At 40.7% G+C, this 20,846-nt stretch overlaps 1 protein-coding gene across 2 annotated transcripts in view; it reads right to left on the bottom strand.

Annotated features, from left to right (window-relative positions):
• TSPAN14 (tetraspanin 14) overlaps positions 1-20,846 on the bottom strand; it is a 69,952-nt gene that overhangs the window by 13,581 nt on the left and 35,525 nt on the right. For both annotated transcript variants that reach the window (XM_032231967.1, XM_032231968.1), the window contains exons 2-3: positions 18,127-18,224; positions 6,694-6,744 (exon numbers count right to left, since the gene is read on the bottom strand). In XM_032231967.1, coding sequence (XP_032087858.1) covers positions 6,694-6,744; positions 18,127-18,207 — 132 coding nt within the window. In that variant the 5' untranslated portion in view covers positions 18,208-18,224. The remainder of the gene's footprint in view (positions 1-6,693; positions 6,745-18,126; positions 18,225-20,846) is intronic.

Genomic DNA, 20,846 nt, shown 5'->3' with positions numbered 1-20,846 from the left:
CATACTGTAGAAAGTGTATCAGTTGGTTACAAAAAGACTTTCGGACATCTCTTCCACAGTCAACAAACATAATTCATATTAACTCGAGTATTTTAACTCAAATATTTATACATATCACCATTATATCTCCATTTTCATTTGACTATAATTGTTTAAGCGTCCTTCATCATAAAATATACCAAAATTTAATACATAACCACATACTGGCCTTTCAATTACTATTTCTAAAATCCTCCATTAACACTAAATCCTTATGTCCTATTCTAGCTAAACATCCATAATATTTAATAATAAAGTTTTCTAATCCTCTTTTTCAAATCACTGTTTAAAATTTACATCCAGTTTCCTTATGTTATACCCATATCTATATATACGTTGTTATTCTTATCGATCCTTTATTTGACTATATCCTGTATCATAACATTTTCCCCCTAATAATCAAAACTTTAACTGTATCAGATTGGTTCTTTTTTTATTAACCTTTATGTATAATCCAAAGGGATTTCTAATCTTCCTTACATGGGTACCATTCAATATTCATATCCAATTATACTCATCATAACACTACACATTGTATACATTAGTAACATTACTAGTAACATTATCAATTATTTATTTAAACTATATCTATTGTCAATAAAATTCACTAAGTTTAACTAGTTTTAAATTCTATTCTTCCGTCTATCAACCTGTATCTTTCCAATAGCAAAACAGTCTCATATCTTCTGCCATTTGTAGTGCCAGTCCTCTAATCATCTTCTTGATCAACTTTGTATGGATTCCTCTTAGCAACTCCTTGCTTATAAGATCTCTCATGTAATATTGATGCCCTTCTTTTGTTTCTTTAGTCAGCTTATCTTTCATTGTCAGTAGTGTTATCAATACTATTGCTAGTAAAATTTCTCTCTTTAAATCCATAGATTCTTTGGGTTTTTTTTTCTTCTTTTGTATCTTGCCTTCTGGGATAAATTTTGCCTACATTTAATTCCTCTTTCAGTATTCCGCTCTTTCCATTTTCAGAGACAAACCAATCACCATAAATATCAGCAAATTTAATTTCTTTATATTCATTTTCCACTTCACTTTTTTGAGTTTTAACCACCACGTTTTGCATTTGATAAACATCCTCAACGTCTTCATCATATTTTGCTGTTATATGCTCTAAGTCTTCCAGCTTCTTCTCTATCCTCTCATATGTATTTGATAATTTCTGTATTTCTGAAAATATCTTTTGCAAGCTTAAGATTTGTGTTTGCTTTTAAAATTGTGCCATTCTCTCCAGCTAACAAACACAGCTGCTTTAGCTCGGAAGGTTAATAAAATTAAACATAGATTCACAAAAAGTTTTGTTTTCACTTTTCTCTGGTTAAAGATATACTTCAAAGGGACATCTGTATGCTTCCCTTCTTATCACTCTCTATAACCAAGCAGTGAGCCCTTGTAGTGCCAAGCCAAAACAATCAGTGAAGGGGAAAAAATGTTCCATTTCCAATACACAAATTCCAATACACAAACCTTCCAGCCTGCCAGTAGCAGTGTTATTGTTGCAAATTTCCTTATTTCTTTTGTATCATTTTGTATTTCAAGTTAGAAAAAAGAGTCCAATCTTTAAATGAGTTAGAAAAACACCCACAGCAATGAAAGAAGAAAACTTTAGTCCATAGGTTACAGAGAATAATAAAAGAAAAAATACAAGAAGAAAACTTAATCCATTCATTTTAAAAGAGTTGCATAAATTCCATCTATGAAGATAGCATTAAAAAGTAAGATAACCACTGTCCAAAACCATTCCAAATTTAATCCTGCCGCTTGATTCTTCTGTTCTCCAATTTAGATTAATTTTAAGTTTTTTATAGGCAGTCTCTTTTTAAAACAATAAAAGTCCCTCACCAGCTGGAAACACTTTTTCTTTCTGTATCCTTCCGTTTTGGAGCCGCCCCGAGTTCGTCAGCCTTGGCTCGATTTTTTGTTGCCGGCTTGAAGAACTTCTCTTGCATCGATCAGGGACTTTGCGATGTCCCTGAGATCAGCAAGATGTATTCTTCCTGTTCACCATCTCTTCAGAAGGGTTTAGGTCCAATTGGACCCCTCCAGCGGCAAAAGTATTGGCTGCAGTCTCGGAGCATTGAGACCACACATCCGTATCATCGCAATGTTGGCTCCCCCTAGTTTACTCTCTTTAAATAGGTTTATGGGGATATAGCAGGGAATGCAAATTGGTTCTATGGTGGAAGGGGAGAAATGGCAGGATGGGTGGCCAAAAATTGTATAGTTAGATGAATGAATCAATCAATCAATACACCATCAATCCCATGAATTGCCCCCTTCAAAAAATCATCAATCTCTTTGTAATATGTATCACATTTCTATGATCAAACAGTCTGCATATTGTCCTTCCTTCTTTCTTTCCTTCCTTCCTTTTTCCTCCTCCTCCTGGTCCTCCTCAATCATCATTCATTTTACAAACATTTCTTAGCAAACTAGTGCTGCTAAGGACACTTTTCTCTTTCCAGGATTGTATTAGGAGTATGACAGAATTCTTATTACACTAAAAGGTTCACTTGTATTTATTAATCAAATTTGTATAGCCATCCATCTCACCCAAAGCAACCGAGGCTCATTTTAATGTTGGATTGTGAATGAATCCAATTCTGTAATGGAAAAATAGGACTCTGAATAAGAATACTCAAATGAAGGCCTAATGCAAGATTTTTAAATAGGCAAATGGATTTTCAGAATAAACGAGGAGAGAAAAGAAAATGTTGCTTGCCAGATGCTGTTCCCAAAAGGAATGTGTTTTAACATTTTCCTTAGGCAAAGGGGCAGGTCTCATTTGCTTCAATATTTTAAACCTTTGGTCCAACAAAATGCAACTTATTATTTACTTTGAATTCTGAAGGGGGGCCTTTTAATTATTTGCCGTGCACCCCAGGGGTGGGTTCCTCCCGGTTCGCACCGGTTCGTGCGAACCAGTTCATCAGTGAACCCGGAAGTAATTAACTTCCAGGTTCCTAGCTCCTAGCCCCTGTCGCTGGGTGCCTGCAGGGTTTTTCTTTTTAAAAAACGCCTCTCCAGATGATCTTGAAAACCTGCAAGGTTGCTTTGGAAGGGGACAGATGGACAGCATTTCCCCCTGCCCCCCTCCCCGGGAGCCTGCAGTTTTAAAGCAAGCCTTTGCACAGTAAAGAAAATCTCACGAGCGAGAGAAGTTCTTAATTGCTTTTACTGTGAAGTTGCGGAAGCTTCCGAGGCTGCAGGCAACCAGAGATGGGGTGGGGGAATGCTGCCTGTCTTCCCCCTCCCAAAGCAACCTCTTCCAAAGCAACCTCTTCCAAAGCAACCTCTTCCAAAGCAACCTCTTCCAAAGCAACCTCTTCCAAAGCAACCTCTTCCAAAGCAACCTCTTCCAAAGCAACCTCTTCCAAAGCAACCTCTTCCAAAGCAACCTCTTCCAAAGCAACCTTGCAGGTTTTCAAGATCATCCGGAGAGGCGTTTTTTAAAAAGAAAATCCTAAAAAGGATTTAGAGAGATGGGCAGCTGGTCTTTTGCGGGGGGGGGGAAATCCCCAGAACCAGAAGCGCAACCCGCCGGCTCCTCTGAGTGCAGCCCATTCCCGCTCCCAAGAAGACCGTTTTCTTTTTAAAAAACGCCTCTCCGGATGATCTTGAAAACCTGCAAGGTTGCTTTGGAAGGGGACAGATGGGCAGCATTTCCCCCTGCCCCCCTCCCTGGGTGCCTGCAGCCTTAAAGCAAGCGTTTGCACAGTAAAGAAAATCTCACGAGCGAGAGAAGTTCTTAATTGCTTTTACTGTGAAGTTGCGGAAGCTTCCGAGGCTGCAGGCAACCAGAGATGGGGTGGGGGAATGCTGCCTGTCTTCCTCCTCCCAAAGCAACCTCGCAGGTTTTCAAGATCGTCTGCAGAGGCATTTTTAAAAATAAAACGGTCTTCTTGGGCGGGGGAATGGGCTACACTCAGAGGAGCCGACACTTGGGGCACCCTGAAACAACGCATCCCCGCCGCCTCGTTCTACTCAGCAAGCGGGACATCTCGTCTGTGCCCACTTCTGCTGCCACCACTTCCACTCCCAAACGCAACTGTCAGCTGCGAGCAGGTGACTGAAGCTGCTGCTTGCAGTCATTTACAGCTGCAGATAGATTGTGCCTGTAGTGGGAAGCTCTTCGCCCTGTGAGAGCTCCTCTCCAGCACTCCTAGTTTGGTAACATCATCAGTGCTAGAAGGGAGTGGGGTTGGGGGGGGGGAGGAGAAAGTTAGGACAAAAAAGAAAAAGATAAGGAGGGAGAGGACTGTGGGGTCCTTTGGTGTTCTCTGAACGTGGTAGTTTTTAATTAGTTTAGGGAATTTTTATTTATTTATTGTTTATAGAATGTTTATTACAAGAAATGTTATTCCTTTTTGCAAATGTTTTATTTCTGATGCAATATGTTGCTTTTAAGTGTTTAGACCAGGTTTATGTGTCTCAAAGTGGCTGCTTTTCTATGGGCAGGCCAGGTTTGTTGCAAGGCAGTGTGTTTCACCCTCCTTGTTTAGGTAATTCTGAGGTGGTTGATGGTTCTGTGAGTGCCTGTCCTTTATAATTTTCCACATTGCCTTGATGGTTTTTATTCCAGTGACTTTGTCTTTCCTGTTCTTAGGCTTAGGAAAAAAAACTGGTTTCATTGGCAGTCTTTTTTTGGGGGGGGGGATTTTTATTTTTTTTGTGTTTTCCTAGCACTGTCATAGTTTGTGGGTGTGGGTGTGGGTGGGTGTGTAATGTCCCGCAGTTATCTATGCATTAATAATGATCTAGTAATATTAATAATATCTAGTAATTAGTAATATCTAGTAATAACATCGTCTTGGCCACTCCCACCAGGTCACATGGGTGGCAGGCCACTCCCATCCGGTCACATGGGTGGCAAGCCACTCCCATCCGGTCACATGGGCAGCAAGCCACTCCCACAAAGGAGGCCACGCCCACAGAGTAGGTTTGAACAATTTTTGAAACCCACCCCTGGTGCACCCATAAAGCACAGTGCAATTCTTTTTCCACTGAGATTTTTTTTAAAAAAATCCTTTCAGTCACTTTCCAAAAAGACACAAGAGAAATGGCCCTCATCTCTCACATAATTATCTTGAGTTTTGCACAACGATGTTTTTCAAGAAACAAATTTACTGGAAACCAGGTCATTGTTCAACTAATAAATCCAGAGGTTTTTGATCAGTGTGGCCTTGATGACAAACCAAGTTTATCACTGGCCAAGGAGCCTCAGAAAGCTGAGAACGAGAAATCTGAGAATGAGGAAATATAAGAAGCCTCCACTAGATGGAGCAAAGGAGCTGAAGATGGCACAGAGTAATTTTATTGCTCTTTGGGGCAGGGTTTGCTGGTGTTCTGTAGTGGTTTCCTGCTTCTGTAACAACAAAGCCAAATAGCTGTTCACTTGATGGCTGTTCATTAACTAGCCCTTCTCAACAAAGAAGCCATCAATTCTCTAGAGTTGCTTGTTTTTAGACACCATAAAGCATAAAAACAATCATAAAACACTCAGTTAGAAAGAGCTGCTTAAGCTAAGACTGCAGAAACAACAGAGGAAAGGATTGTGAAGATGGCAGAACCACAGAAATGGTTGAATTAACTTCCCTGATCCGGGAGGGAACACAACTATTTTTATAAAGGACTGGAAATCTTTTATGGAGTTTCTGCTGAACAGGGATACAAATCAAATTTCTGAATTTACTTTTTAATAAGGAATGAATAAAAGGAGAAGGAAACCATGTTATGTTATTTAGAAATGGAGAAACCGTTTCAAGTATATTTATAACTGCCATCAAGAAGATGAGACACAACTTTTTAAAGTTTCTTTTCTTCATTTTCTATTGTTTTCAACTCACTCCTTCCTTCCTTGCTCTTCCCTTCCTTTTCTATATTTTAATGTTGATCTTTTAACTTTGTGTGTGTGTGTGTGTGTGTGTGTGTGTGTGTGTGTGTGTAAAAGAATAAGCTACACGCACACTCCTCAGTGCAAAAACTACAGTGCAGGAAACAACCTAGAAAGATTAAGATAGATATAACCTAGTCTACTTTCAGCTTGAACACACCCAATGAATTAGAGACTACCACCTGAGAAGCTTTTGGTAACATCCAAGTGGAGTCACCTTCTTCTGTATATGTCCTTTTAAGTGTTTGAAGACCATGACCATGTTCTTCGTTAGTCTTCTCAAGGTTAAACATTTCCAATTCTTATGTATCATATTTTTCGGAGTATAAGACGCACCCTTTTCCCTCAAAAAAGAAGGTGAAAATCTGGGTGCATCTTATACACTGAATACAGCATTTTTGGCCTCCTGAAACCCTGCCCCCTTCACAAAATGGCTGTGCATAGCCTTTAGGAGGCTTCCAGAGTGCTCCTGGGGGCTGGGGAGGGCAAAAATGAGTGAAAAATGGGCCATTCCCCCCCCCAGCCCCCAGGAGAACACCCCCCCAAGCTCTCCCTACCCCCGGGCATGTGTGGCAGAGACCTGAAAATCAGATGGCCAGCGGGAGGCACACACATGCAAAGTGGAACTAAGCTGGGGCGACAGCTTGTGTGCCCGCAGCGAGGGCTGTGCGTGCCACATGTGGCACATGTGCCATAGGTTCACCATCACATGTTTAGATCCTATGATGGTTAAAAGGAATTCACTTGCTTACCTTTTCACTCCATGCCCAAAGACCAGCTCCAAGAAAGGCAACACCAGCTAACTAAAAAGAAAAAAGAAAAACATACCATAGATATTATTTTGTGCAACCGATACAAAACAGTCAGCAAGCACCAGTTACAGAAGGGGCAGAAGTAAAAGCTTCTCCGTGTGATTTCTCTGTAAATGTTTTAGGTCTATGATGCACGTTGGGGGACAAAAAGAACATGCCATAGCAAATTTGCATCAACGAGATCCACACTGGATGTGAGTTGTCTATTAGAGATAATGCAATCATTGTATGCTGGATAACTTGGCTCGAACCTCTGCAATTCCAACAGTGGTGACAAATAACCAATTTCCATACTGGAGGTTGGAAGGAAAAGGATGGAAACTGTTGTGGCCCACCAACGGATCTGGCAGCAGATTTGGACAGCGAGAAGGTGGGGGAGAAACCTGGACCACTCCTGGAGTCTGCAGAAGGCTTTGATGAGGGCTCTGAGTCAGAGGCAGAGATAGGACCAGGACCATATGACAGTTGTCTGCTACCTTCGGAGTCAGACATCAGTGGGGCAGAACAGCTGGAGCCTGTCCCCACTGTGCACATGCACAGAGCTGCCAGATGAAGGGATCAGCTAAGAAACAAGGGTCCACTTGGGAATAAGGCCACAGGTGTAAGGTGAATGGCCCCTCCCATAGGGAATAAAAAGGAGCGAAAGGGGAGTGGAGTTTGCAGGAGACAATTAGTTCAATTCATTAGGGTGAAGATCTGTTCCTGACTTCTTGCCAAGTATTGTCTGCTACAGCGTGGCGTTTGGAAGATATCGGCCTGGCAGCTCTCCAAGCCTGATAAAAGCCTGTAGCTGTGAAATCTCTTGAAAGACTGTTGGCCAGGACTTTGCTGGAGAGGAATTCACTTTAAACTAAATAAAAGGGGTTTTATCAGAACGAGAAGTCGGCTTCGTGCTTTTGGCAAGCCTAGGTCAGAACAGAAATAAAACTCACGATTTTATAAAGATTGTACAAAGCTAGGGTGTGGAATATTCTGGGCAACCAATCTCAGAAAGACTACTCAACTGTACGGAAACAAGCAAGAGAAGTGAAGCCAGAGAAGAGAAGCAAGTAGTATGGCTGTATTACTATTATCCTTCTCATCTTCCCTATTACCTTCTCCTATTAGTATCTTACAGTTTATTATTTTGTTGCTTGTATGTACACCCGGGAGTTTTTGCACTGGAAACAAATTCCTTGTGTGCCCAATCACACTTGACCAATGAAAATTATTCTAATTCTATCCAAAGAAGAGTGAAGCTTGCTAATTGGAAATATGTGGGAAGGAAGGAAGATAGGCCAGGTTTCCTGCATCAAGTGGGAGTTATGAAAGGAAATGGTGACATTAAAAAAAGAAACATCGGATTAGCTAAAAAAAACGAAGGAGAACAAGGACTCCATCTGGTAGTTGGAAGCACAGGAAGAGAGGGAAGTCTCTGGGATGAGATAACAGATCATACCAAGTCAATTCTTCTGCTATCTTTTTTTAACAAAGGCCATTCTCACTTTCCAAAGGCCAGGGAGACAGCTGAGCTAGCAAGTCAGCATGGCCTTCCTGAGCCCTCTTATTTGCTGACTCCACAAAACTATTGGGGAAAGAGAAATTCTGCAAGTAAGTTGTCCACATGCTTTCAACTCTTTTAACTTCAGACAAGAATATTCCTTGAGCAAAAAAAAAAAAAAGGACTCTTCCAACCTAAGAACATTTCTGGAAGGGTCAGAACACTTTATGCATGAGAAGCAACTGATTCAAGCTTGAATATTGCAAGGTCAACAGGTCATAGCAATCCCAACGGATGAATTCTTTTGTCCTTTCTCCAGTAATCACTTTTCTGAAGGGTGACAGAAGGGGGGACATATTAATCCACAATGTGAAGAGAGAACTTTGAGTAACTGGTGGCAAAATTTTGTGGACCAGTCAAAGAACTAATTTATACTTTTACCAAAAAATAGTAATAATACATCCTTTGATTCCAAAATCTATTTGTTGAGTAGTGTGTTAAATTGAACCATTCTATCTCACGTACTTGTTTTCTGTAGAAGAGAATTTTCTTATCTATTCCCCATATAAGAGGAATAAATACGAGTCTACGGAAGAGAAAGCAATGTAGCAAAAGAGCAAAGGGGGGGGGGAGAGGAGGAGGAATACAGACAGATAATAGGTAAATAGATAGGTAGGTGAATAGGTAGGTAGACAGACAGCTGTACACAGAGACAGAGAGACATACTTTCAGATAGGACTATTGCATTAGAACCAATTTCCTCTGCTAGCCAGAGTAGACACTGAGATGCGATACATGTTTTATTTTTCCATCACACTGGTAGATGCTCCACCCAGTCTGTTCAAAGGAAGTTTATTTTGAGCTCAAAACAATCAGCACAGCTGGGCACCATTTCTGCTAATTCACTGTTGCATAAAGTCAGAGAAGAAAACAGAATTTACATGTGAAAATTTTGGAATCAAAAATGCTCCAGAGGAAGACCTTCATAAATTAAATGTCAGGGTTTCTTTTTAATGTTCCTATTGTGCTTCTATATAAGATAGCAATGGGTAGAAACTAACCAAGGAGAGAAGCAACCTAGAACTAAGAAGAAATGTCGTAATGGTGAGAGCAATCAACCAATGGAATAGCTTGCCTTCAGAAGTTGTGGATGTTCCTTCCTTTCTTCCTTCAGACCCTTTATTTTCCACTTTTCTCCTGACATGCAGATTAGTCAGGACATCATGAACGTGTGGAAGAGAGAGGAAAAAATGGAGTTCTAATTAGGTGCAGTTTCCAAACAAGGAAATCAAAATTTCTATTTACTAAGGTAAAGGTTCCCCTCGCATATACGTGCTAGTCGTTCCTGACTCTAGGGGGCGGTGTTCATCTCTGTTTCAAAGCCGAAGAACCAGCGCTGTCCGAAGATGTCTCTGTGGTCATGTGGCCAGCATGACTAAATGCTGAAGGTGCATGGAACGCTGTTCCCTTCCCACCAAAGGTGGTCCCTATTTTTCTACTTGCATTTTTGCATGTTTTCAAACTGCTAGGTTGGCAGAAGCTGGGACAAGTAATAGCAGCTCACTCTGTTATGTAGCGCTGGGGATTCAAACCGCCGAACTGCCGACCTTTCTGATCGACAAGCTCAGCATCTTAGCTATTGAGCCACTGCGTTCCTCTTCTATTTAATACGAAGTGAAAGGATACAATAAGTTCTGGCTTCTTTTTTTAGTCTAATTATAGTCTCTCATTAGCTGAAAGGATCCCTTCTCAAGATCCAGCTGGCTAAGGACCAGAATGCATTCAAGGTTTCTGCTTCAGCAAATGGACATGGCTGCTGTTTTCCTGCTAACAGATGTTTCTTGAGAGTACATGTATAATCATTTGGTTTTGCTTTGCCTGGGAAGATACAACATTATTTCTATTCTGTCTAGATGCACCTAGAGTACTGCATCCAGTTTTGGTCAGCACACTATAAAAAAGATGTTGAGGCTCTAGAAAGAGTGCAGAGAAGAGCCACAAAGATGATTAGGGGGCTGAAGGCTAAAACATATGAAGATTGGTTGCAGGAACTGGGCATGTCTAGTGAAGTGAAGGACCAGGGGAGACATGAAAGCAGTGTTCCAATATTTGAGGGGCTGCCACAGAGAAGAAGGGATCAACATATTTTTGAAAGCACCTGAAGGCCAGACAAGGAACAATGGATGGAAACTGGTCAAGGAGAGATTCAACCTGGAAATAAGGAGAAATTTTTTGATAGTGAGAACAATAAATGCATGGAACAGAAGTTGCCTTTGGAAACTGGAAGCCAGCTGGTCTTAGGGTTTCTGCCGTACATGGACAGGGGGGGAGGGCACATGCACAGGGGGCACTCACATTGCATTTTGGGGCCTCGTGCAGTGCCCCCATGCCCCATTTTGGCTTTCAGGTTGGTTCAAGAGCCTTCCAGACTTAAAACGGGACACGGAGGGACACACTTTCAGCATGCAGTGACAAAACGGTTAGCCATCACTAGTCTAGTCTAATGAAAAAGTCACATGAAGTGCAAGTACCACTTTGTAAAGCCTTAGTAAACCACACCTGGAATACTGCATCCAGGTTTGGTCACATTATAAAAAAGATGTTGAGACTTTGGAAAAAATGCAGAGAAGGGCAACTAAGATGACTAAAGGCCTGAAGACAAAAACATATGAAGAACGGTTGCAGGAACTATGGCTAGTCTAAAGAAAAGAAGAATGAGAGGTGACATGATAGCAGTGTTGCGATATTTGAAGGGCTGCCACAAAGAAGAGGGGGTCAACTTGTTCTCCAAAACACCCAGAGGGCAGGACAAGAAGCAACCTTTGCATAACTTTATTTGGTGCACCAGCAGTACAATTTCCTGGATTAGGACCCCATAATTCAATCACCTATGCCCTGATCCCCTTCACCTACTGCAATGCACTCTACACTGGGATTCCCTTGAAGACCCCTCAAGAAGCTTGAGCAGGTTCAACAGAATGCAACAGCAAACCCTTCAAAAAAGAGTTATCAAGCAATTTGAAGATGACTGCAATGTACGCAGAAGATCCAAGGTTATGCACATAAATTTCTCTTTTCAGATTACAGAAGGCTGGAAGATAAGGACCCAAACCAGCATTAAATCTTGAAACTCTAGTGATATATGCAGAGTCAGTCCATTCCTCTGGATAACATTAATTAAGTTCCATGTATGGAAATTACAGGCAATGAACTTAAGTCCAAGTCTTTGATTGGAAGATATTTTGGCCAATAAAAGGCTAACAGTTAGTTTACTACATTGATGTGGTTTATGAGATAGACATTTTTTATCATTCACAATTGCTCCCTGATAGAACACAAATATTTGTTGCAATAATTGGTCATCCAATTTTTACATCAGAGGATGCACCTAAACCAAGTTTGAAAAATACTTCTTAAAACAGAGATTATTTTAAATGATTTAGACAGCTACTGTGGCATCCCTTTCACTGGGAACTGACCAGGATTTCCTAACAGCAACAAACATTTTCACAGCTGCACTGAAATATCATCCCCATAACACTAGGTCAACAAACAGTTTTGTTGATACCATTGCATTACCCAGAAACCATTTCACCAAATACCGTATTTTTTGGAGTATAAGACGTCCAAGGTTTCGAAGAGGCAAATTTTAAAAAAAGTAGGTAGGTAGGTAGAAGGATAGAGAGGGAGAGAAAGAGAGAGAAATACAGTAGGTAGGTAGGGAGAGAGAGAGAGTTGTTAGGTAGGTAGGTAGATAAAAGAATATATATAGAGAGAGAAAGAGAGAGTAATACAGTAGATAGGTAGGGAGAGAGAGGGAGTAGTTAGGTAGATAGGTAAATAAAGGGAGAGAGGGAGAGAGAGAGAAATACAGTAGATAGGTAGGGAGAAAGAGAGAGTAGTTAGGTAGATAGGTAGCTAAAGGGATAGAGAGAGAGAGAAATAGAGAGAGAAATACAGTAGATAGGTAGGGAGAGAGAGAGGGTAGGTAGGTAGGTAGGTAGGTAGGTAAAGGGATAGAAGAGAGAGAGAAATACAGTAGGCAGGTAGGGAGAGAGAGTATAGGTAAGTAGGTAGGTAGGTAGAGGGATAGAGAGAAATAGAGAGAGAGAGAAATTTAGTAGATAGGTAGGGAGAGAGAGAGTAGTTAGGTAGGTTGATAAAGGGGAGAGAGAGAGAGAAATACAGTAGGTAGGTAGAGTGTGTGTATGTGTGTGTGTGTGTTTGTGTGTAGGTAGGTAGGTAGGTAGGTAGGTAGGTAGGTAGGTAGGTAGGTAGAGGGATAGAGAGAGAGAAATAGAGAGAGAGAGAAATACAGTAGATGGGTAGGTGTTTCTGCTGGCACAGCACTTGATCAATGTAATTCTCATCAATCAGTTAAAGAGCTTTCCAAAAGGAAAAAAAAGGTTTTTGCACTCTGCAAACCTCATGAAAACGGCCCGTTTTTCATGAAAATGGGCCCATTTCCCCCCTCAAAAAAGGCATGAATAGGTTGTGGGGGGAGCTTGCAGAGTGCTCCCAGGGGGGGCAAAAACAAGCAAAAAAAGGCCATTTTTTTGCAAAAACAGGCCCATTTTTTGTCAAAAAAAATTGTATACATAGCCTTATGGAGGCTTATAGAGTGGTCGTGGGGGCTGGTGGGAGGGGCAAAAAATGCCCTGGTTTTTTTGCTCATTTCTGCCCTCCCCAGCCCTCAGGAGCTCTCTGAAAGCCTCCATAAGGCGTTGATGATGGGGCGGGGCTTTGGGAGGCAAAAAATGCTGTATTCGATGTATAAAATGCACCCAGATTTTCAGCCTCTTTTTTGAGGAAAAAAGGTGTATCTTATACTCCGAAAAATATCGTACTTCTTTCCATACCTCTCCTTTCTTTATTCCTTTTTCATGAAAGAGAAGATGAGCACCAGCAAGAGGGATAGACTTGATTAGTGTAGCAATGAATGCATCATTGGAAGACCTGAAAGGTCACGTTAGGAACAGGTCATCATAGAGAAAATGCAACTATGTGGTTGCTTAATAGCAGTTAGACTTATATACCGCTTCATAGGGCTTTCAGCCTTCTCTAAGCCGTTTACAGAGTCGGCATATTGCCCCCACAATCTGGGTCCTCATTTTACCCACCTCGGAAGGATGGAAGGCTGAGTCAGCCCTGAGCCGGTGAGATTTGAACCAACAAACTGCAGAACTAGCAGTCAGCTGAAGTGGCTGCAGTACTGCACCCTAACCACTGCGCCACCTCGGCTCTTCAGCCATAGTCTTAATTCTAATTCTTGTCCAAACACCTAACACAATGAAGATCCTTTGAGTTGAATTTGACTTGTGGATTCATAAACGCATACATGCAGGATTCTTAGAACAATGGGGGAGGGATTTCCTGTACACCAAAGGCTGAGCTCCAAATATAATCTTTGGACATATTATGCGAACATCTAACTTTCTTGAGAAGTCAATCTAGGAGAGATGGAAAGTAAGAGAAAATGATGACCAGCAACAAGATTGATGGACGCCATTACAGAAGTTGATAGGCACATCTTTGGAAGACTTGAAGGACCAGGTCCAGAACAGATTATCCTGGAGAAGATCCATCTGTATGATCACCAGAGGAGCACCCGAACAAAAGCTTTGCTTTTAACAGCTTATTCTTCACACACAACTATGACTTGTGCAGCTTTCCTTCAGAAGCTGTGTTTCAGGAGTCTATGACAATTTGCTGCAGTCAAAGTGCCACAGCCAACTCACCATGGTCAACTTGCCATGGCCAACTCACTGTGTGAGACAACTTGCTATAGCAAACAACTTGTTGCGGAACAAGAGCTACACTAATTATCAAAGAAATAGTGGAATGGAATCATTAAAGAAAGGATGCAAAAGAAGGGACAGAATGAAATGTGAATGATAAAAATTAAATTATTTTATTTATTTTAAATAATTGAATTGTTAAATTATCCCATGGCGAGTTGACCCATCATGAGTTGGCCATGGTGACTTGTCCCATGGTGGGTTGACCATGGCAAGTTGTCCCATTCTGGTGTCCTCAATGCTATTCATGACACACATAGAAGAGACTTCAGTTCAGTCTGAAACCTGATCTAAAGTATCACTTATTGCAGAGACAAAGATTAAACTGTATCCTTCTGAAAATCAAAGAAAAAAAAGAACAATGCCATAACCCTTTGAACTCTCTCTACGGAAATCAAGTAGCTATTCAAAAAGGCCAGACTGCTGCACTTGGGAGACAGGAAGTAACTGTAGATCTGCATGCTCATAAAAGTGGAAAAAAGCTGGAATTGCTCAAATAGGTGGATGAAGGGAAACAAATCCAATGGCCGCAACTTGTCCTTTCTGCTTAGGTGTTAATCAAGCCTTGTAAAGTACCAAGGGAACAAGATCCATCCTTTGATTGGTGCATTGAATATATACTATTTTTCTAAACAGTAGAGTGGAATTCCTTTAGAGGTGCGGTTTTAAAATATATTTTGGATACATTAGGTGAGGATTTTAGCTCTTTGGAAAAGCCTCCAATGCTGAGAAAGTAAAAGTAAGAAAGAAGATCATGTGTAGGAGATGACTAGGCTGAGCCCGAGGGATGGAGGGGTCAAATGCATCATCAGTCTTGAATCTCTTCATGCACAGAAGAGATTATAGTCCAGCCCACCTTGAATTCCATTGACTCTTGTCTACCACCTATTTGCTTTGAGCATTAGCAATTATGATTCTTGTACAGAGTTTAAGTTATCAATAAACCGATGTAGGAATAGAGGAAACATTATGTAAAGACATGTGCAGTAAAATGCCATGATCTCAGTAGCTGGCTACCTTGAAAATACCTATGAACTCACCTAATTAGCAGAAGCAGATGTGGGAAGAGAGGAAAGGTTACGTACAGACATGCGCATTAGACGGCCATGAGCTCAGTGACTGATTACCTCAACTGTTTATTAGAGTACCAGGGAGTTATGTGTAGCTTCTACCTTGGCTGGGAGGGTCTGCAAGATTGACAAGGGAAATAAGAGAGAATGTACCAATAAGATGCTGTTGCTACCCCTGCTTTTGCTTTGCTTGTTAAAACTGTTTAAAGCCAAATAAACTCTGCGTAAGGCAGACAGACATTTTGGACACCACTGCTGTGATGGATTTCTGAAACCAACAAACCTATATATTCATTTGAACTGCACCGTGGACTCCTGATTTCCTGTGCTTGACATGATGAACTATCAAGGTGGGAGCTACACAGATCTCAGGGGGAACCTTATTTCAGAGGGTAAAAAATTAGACAGTTCAAAGTCTTAGTTATGGTATTGTTCTTTGTTCTTTAATTTGCAGAAGGATACAGTTTAATCTGTACAATTGCCGTGGTGATGAATACACTTCGGGAAGATCTGAAGGGGCAGATCATCTTGGAGATCTACCTATGTGATTTCTAAGAGTTGACACTGACTTGATGGCAATTGAACAATTCAATCAATCAATCCAATATTTTCTCCCAGCTGGAAACCTGCAGCCTCTGTCCTTAAGGAAAATAATTCAAAACTAATAAAGGCACTGTTTTCAGCAAACTGTCCTTCACCAAGTATTGGAGGCTCCTGATCTACTGGACTCCAGCTTCATGAGGACTCTGTCAGTCAACAAAACAAATCAGCAGAGATTCTCTTAATAATTGTCATTTCCTTAGTGAAAGTCAGGAAAGAAGCTGGCAGAACTCATAACCCTGATGTAGAAACATGATTTAATGGCCACAGGGTGCTTACAGTATGCACAACACTTCAGTGGTGATTCCCAAAAATGCCTTCAAGACACGCTCAAATTTAACACCTGTCCGCAACTCTTCTAAAGAGCTTTATCTTTCCTTGGAAAGTGCATGCTTCTCTTTGTCCTCGGCAGCTGTTGTGCTATCCTAAAAAAGCTAAGGTTGGCCAAGGTTAGCCAAGAAAACATGCCATAAAACTAACACTGAGACTGTCATAAGAGATCTCCTTTTGATGTATGAGCTCCAGGATTGCCTAATTTTGCTCCCAGGAATATCAGATCTGGATTATATCAGTAAAATTCTTCCGAAGCGCTGACCGTCTGGAGGGAATGCCATATAGAAAGCTATGCCACACATAGTTTCCGGTCATCTCCTTCCTCCCTGTTTACAATGGAAGTATGAGCTTTCTAAACTGCTTTTAAATCTATTTTAGGGCACCGGCTAGCATTTGTGAATTTCCTGTCTCAAAACGAGAACCTTTGGCTGCTGATTTTCAATAATGCTGCCCCTGAAATTCAAATTTACAGATGCAGGAGGCCAACAGAAACAAAAAGGCATCTTGTCTCACAAGGTTGCCCATCTTTTAAACAAACCATTCCCATTGCAGGGAGCCCCCAACTTACGACCACAATCAGGAGCCAAAAATTTCCATTGTTAAGCAAGGCAATTGTTCAGTGAGTTTTGCCCTATTTTATGACCTTTTTGCAGCTGTCATTAAGTGAAATTGGGTGGCTGTTAAGCCAACCTTGCTTTCTGCATCAATTCTGCTTGTTGGAAGTTGGCTACAAAGGGTTATGAAGGGTGATCACATAGAGACAATGCAACTGTCAAAGTACATGCCAGTTGCCAAATTTTAAGCACGTGACCATGGGGATCTTGCAATGGTCATAGATGTGAAAACGATCAAAAGTCACTTTTTTAGTTCCATTGTATCTTCAAACAGTCACTAAACAAATGGTTATAAGTCAAGGAACTACCTAGGTACTTTCCTAGGGGTATTGACCTTTAACTGCATAGGTCTATTACATAAGAAAAAGATCTCTCCATTAACAGTCGTATTTCTATATTCTGGCTAATACTCTGAATCAAAATGACGATAAAGTTATTCTACGTTGTAGTCTAATGTAGAATGGCAAGCCTTTTCACAATTGCGGCCATCTTTGCCATTAATTACATTTAACAAAATATTATTAATTAGAATCTACGGCTAACATCTCCAAAACACTACTATCTTCTTAACTGCACCTTAGGAAATTATTTTGATGGACCCAAGAGAGCTGTCACCAAAGATGATATTTCTGCAACCACTTTAAAAAAGAAGGAAAATTCAATGCAATCTGTAAAGCATTTATATTCATGAAGAAGACTGCTAGCTAGGACTGTGGCACGAGTTATTTCTTGGCTGAGTGCATCTTTTTCCGTGTTTGCAGAATAATGACAGCAATAATAATATGATTTCAGAACAATGTTCTTGCAAGTTCAGATATGTATCATGGAAACATAGTAACACAGTTGACCAACCTCAGATGATTTCAAAAAAGCTAAGCGGAGCCAGCTCTGCTTAGTACATGGAAATACCAGAGTTGTAAGAAAGACTGGGATTTTTTTAATAAAAAATAACAAATGTATGAATCACTTGGAATCAAGTTCAACTTTAAAAAGTTGTTAATGTTTAACATGCCACAATAAGATTCAAAGTCTATACTATAAAAACTGAGCACAAGATCCTATTCGCTTATTTATTTACTAGGAACAAGCTATATATTAAAAAAAATATGCAGGGCCAAAATATACTGGAAATCATACATTGTAATGGTGAAGCATCTGAATAGGGGCTTCAGATGGTTGACCTTTTCTGGTTCCAAAAGTAAATGAGAGTCAGAGATGCTTCATACTTGGATAAGACACCAGCTAGAAGGTTTTTTTTCCTTGAAAACATTTTGCTTCTCATCCAATAAACTTCTTCAGTTCAGAACTTCCTGTGGATGATCTCACAAGAAAGGTCAACCATGGCTGAGAAAATGAAATCAGCACCTTAATGAAATCATAAGGAGGCAGGCTGAATTTGGGTGAGTCTTTACTTTCTCAGTGGCCAAGGTCAAACTCACACACAGACAAACAGACACACAGAGAGACTTGGGACTTACCCAGAAGATGATGTTGTAGCTGAAGAGGAGATATTTATACCAACAGCTGATTTCAGCAGAAGGATACCGGTAGTAGTGCATCTTTTAGAGGGCAGCAACTGTGTAGAACCAGAAAGAGAGAATTGCTGGTTAAGCAAGAGAGAAGTTACTGGATTTAGCTAACGTAGCTATCCAAATAAGGCAGTGTGGTGGCCTAGTGGTGAAGACGCTCACCTCCCACTTGAAAGGTTGAGAGTTTAATCTTAGGTAGCAGCAGATATTTCCCTCCTAGGCGCTGCTGTGAAATCCAGGTAGGTGTCAGTAAGGGCAGCCAGCCAGTAAATGCTCAGATACATCCAGTTGCCTTGACTCTACTCCAGATTAAGGGAATCCAGGGTCATAAACAGAGTTTCATGTAGCTATCCAAAAAGTTCAAATTAGGAGAATATGCCCCCCAAAAATCTTCAGAGCACTGCATTCTAAAGCAAATTTCCAAGGGGTCACATTTATATATGAAATTTGAATGGTGTCCAAGAGATCTCTTTGCACTTGTTCTACTTTTTGGGGAGGAGGAGGGAGCCTATATTCTCCTTTTGGGAACATTGATTAAAGGCATCAGAAAGAAAAAAGAAAGAAAAGCTGAAGCGGTGAAACAAAAACCTAGAAATAAACATGACTAGAACATCAAAAGCTGTTAAGCTCTTGTTTTTTTCATGTAATTATTCACTACTATAATGAAAATTTATTGCGCAAAACCCAATATCATGTAACATGATCACTCCCTTACCCTAATGAAACAAAAAAAATTAAGAATAAATCTTTCAGAATAAAGAAATGACTTTGGTTAATAGAAGTATGGATTAAAATATTTCTGCTGTTATCTATCCTAAGGTAACAAATCCGGGTAAACAAACTGTGTTTCTCCCTCCAGAATGCAAGGAAACTGAAGACCGAGATCAATGCTTTTTGCAAATGTTTCTGATAATTAAAATTATGTGCAATTTTATCAAAACTTCAGCTGTTAGCATTTCCCCTACTTGCAATCACATCTGCCTTATTTCTCATGCCAAATTTCAGATGGAAAGGATAACATGCCAACACCTTTTCTCCAAAAATATCTACCATATTTTTCAGAGTATAAGATGCACTTTTTCCCCTCAAAACAGAGGCTGAAAATCTGGGTGCGTCTTATACACTAAATACAGGATTTTTTACCTACCAAAGCCCCACTCCCTTCATCAAAATGGCCGTACATATCCTTTAAGAGCCTTGCAGAGTGCTCCTGGAGACTGGGGAGGGCAGAAATGAGTGAAAAATGGGCCGGGTTTTTTGCCCAATTTTGCCTCCCCAGCCCCCAGGATCACTCTATAAGCCTCCTAAAGGCCACGCATGCCCTTTTTTTGACAAAAAGTGGGCCGGTTGTTGCTGATTTTCCCCCCCCAGGAGCACTTTACAAGCCTCCTAAAGGCTATTCTTGTCCTTTTTTAAAAAAATGGGCCATTTTTTGAAGTCTGCAGAGTGCAAAAACTTTTTTTTTAAATTGCCTCTTCAAAACCTTGATGCAACTTCCGGTGGGCAGAGCCTGACAGGGTGTTGTTATTTTTAACAGCTCTGGAATCTTGGCGTCGTTAAACTGTCTAAACAGCAATCTATCAAGCTGTTTAGCAGTTTATTTACCCTCTCTTCGGGCTTAGAAGAGAGAGGTGAGAAGCTATGCATCGGAAGCTCTCCAACTAGCCCTTTCAGCCTAAATGGTGGGAGGAAGGGGGAGGGCACCGGCTGCAGCATGGCAGCTCTGAGCTGGGATTCATTCTGCCTTTTGTTGCAGAACTAAGGTTTTCGCTCATCCTCAGCACAAATGATTTACTGTGGTCTTCGAGCCGAGCTGAACCAATATTGGTGAACATCTAATTGTATGTATAAATCCTTAGCTCCATCTGCAAAGAATTCCTTCTGCTAATTACTTGTTGAAAGTTCTATGAAAAATGGTGCTGAGCTGTGTAGGAGAGGCGTGACTCGGACAGAATTTTTGCGAAGTCTAAAAGTGATGTATTACCAAGAAGTGATTTATTATCAAACCAAATAGCAATTACTGCATAATTGGACTGCTTGGATTTTTTAACTGACTAAAGAAGATTAAACTTGAGATGGCTTCTAAACAAAAATTTCTCCCCCTCCTCCCCCCGCATCGAAAAGTGCCGGAAATTCACCAGCGCCTTCTGCTAAATTACAATCATTACTCCCTTCTACTTCTGCAGGGGACCCCCTGACAAGGGAAATTCTGCAGAAGGAATTAATCGATGCGTTAAAAAATCATGTTGTTACGATGGAAGCAAAACTTAAGGAAGAGATAGCTGCTTCTAACAAACAGATGTCTGAAGAACTTAGGGCATGTAACCAAATGATTAGCGGGGACTTTCTGATGGCTCTGAATTCGCTAGCTGGTTGTGCATTTGGACTTGAAGAAAAGTTAGAAGATCTTAGTGACTCTAATACGAACTTGGTAATGAAGATGGAGGCAGTCCAACAAAAGGTCAGCGATGCAGAAAATGAAATCATAATGCTACAGTATAGGCAAATGGAATTTGCTTTAAGGATAAGGGGCCTCCCTGAAAATACACAAGAGAACCTGAAACAGACTCTCTCTGAAGCCTTCGACCTGATGGCGGGAAGGTCAGGAAGGAATCTTGATTGGCAAATCGAAAAGGTTTACCGTGTTAATTCCGGGCTAGCAAAACAAA

Source organism: Thamnophis elegans, chromosome 15, assembly GCF_009769535.1.
Source record: "Thamnophis elegans isolate rThaEle1 chromosome 15, rThaEle1.pri, whole genome shotgun sequence".
Classification (NCBI taxonomy): domain Eukaryota; kingdom Metazoa; phylum Chordata; class Lepidosauria; order Squamata; family Colubridae; genus Thamnophis; species Thamnophis elegans.
Note: the sequence above shows the minus strand (reverse complement) of the source record. Positions and strands in the feature narration are given on the sequence as shown.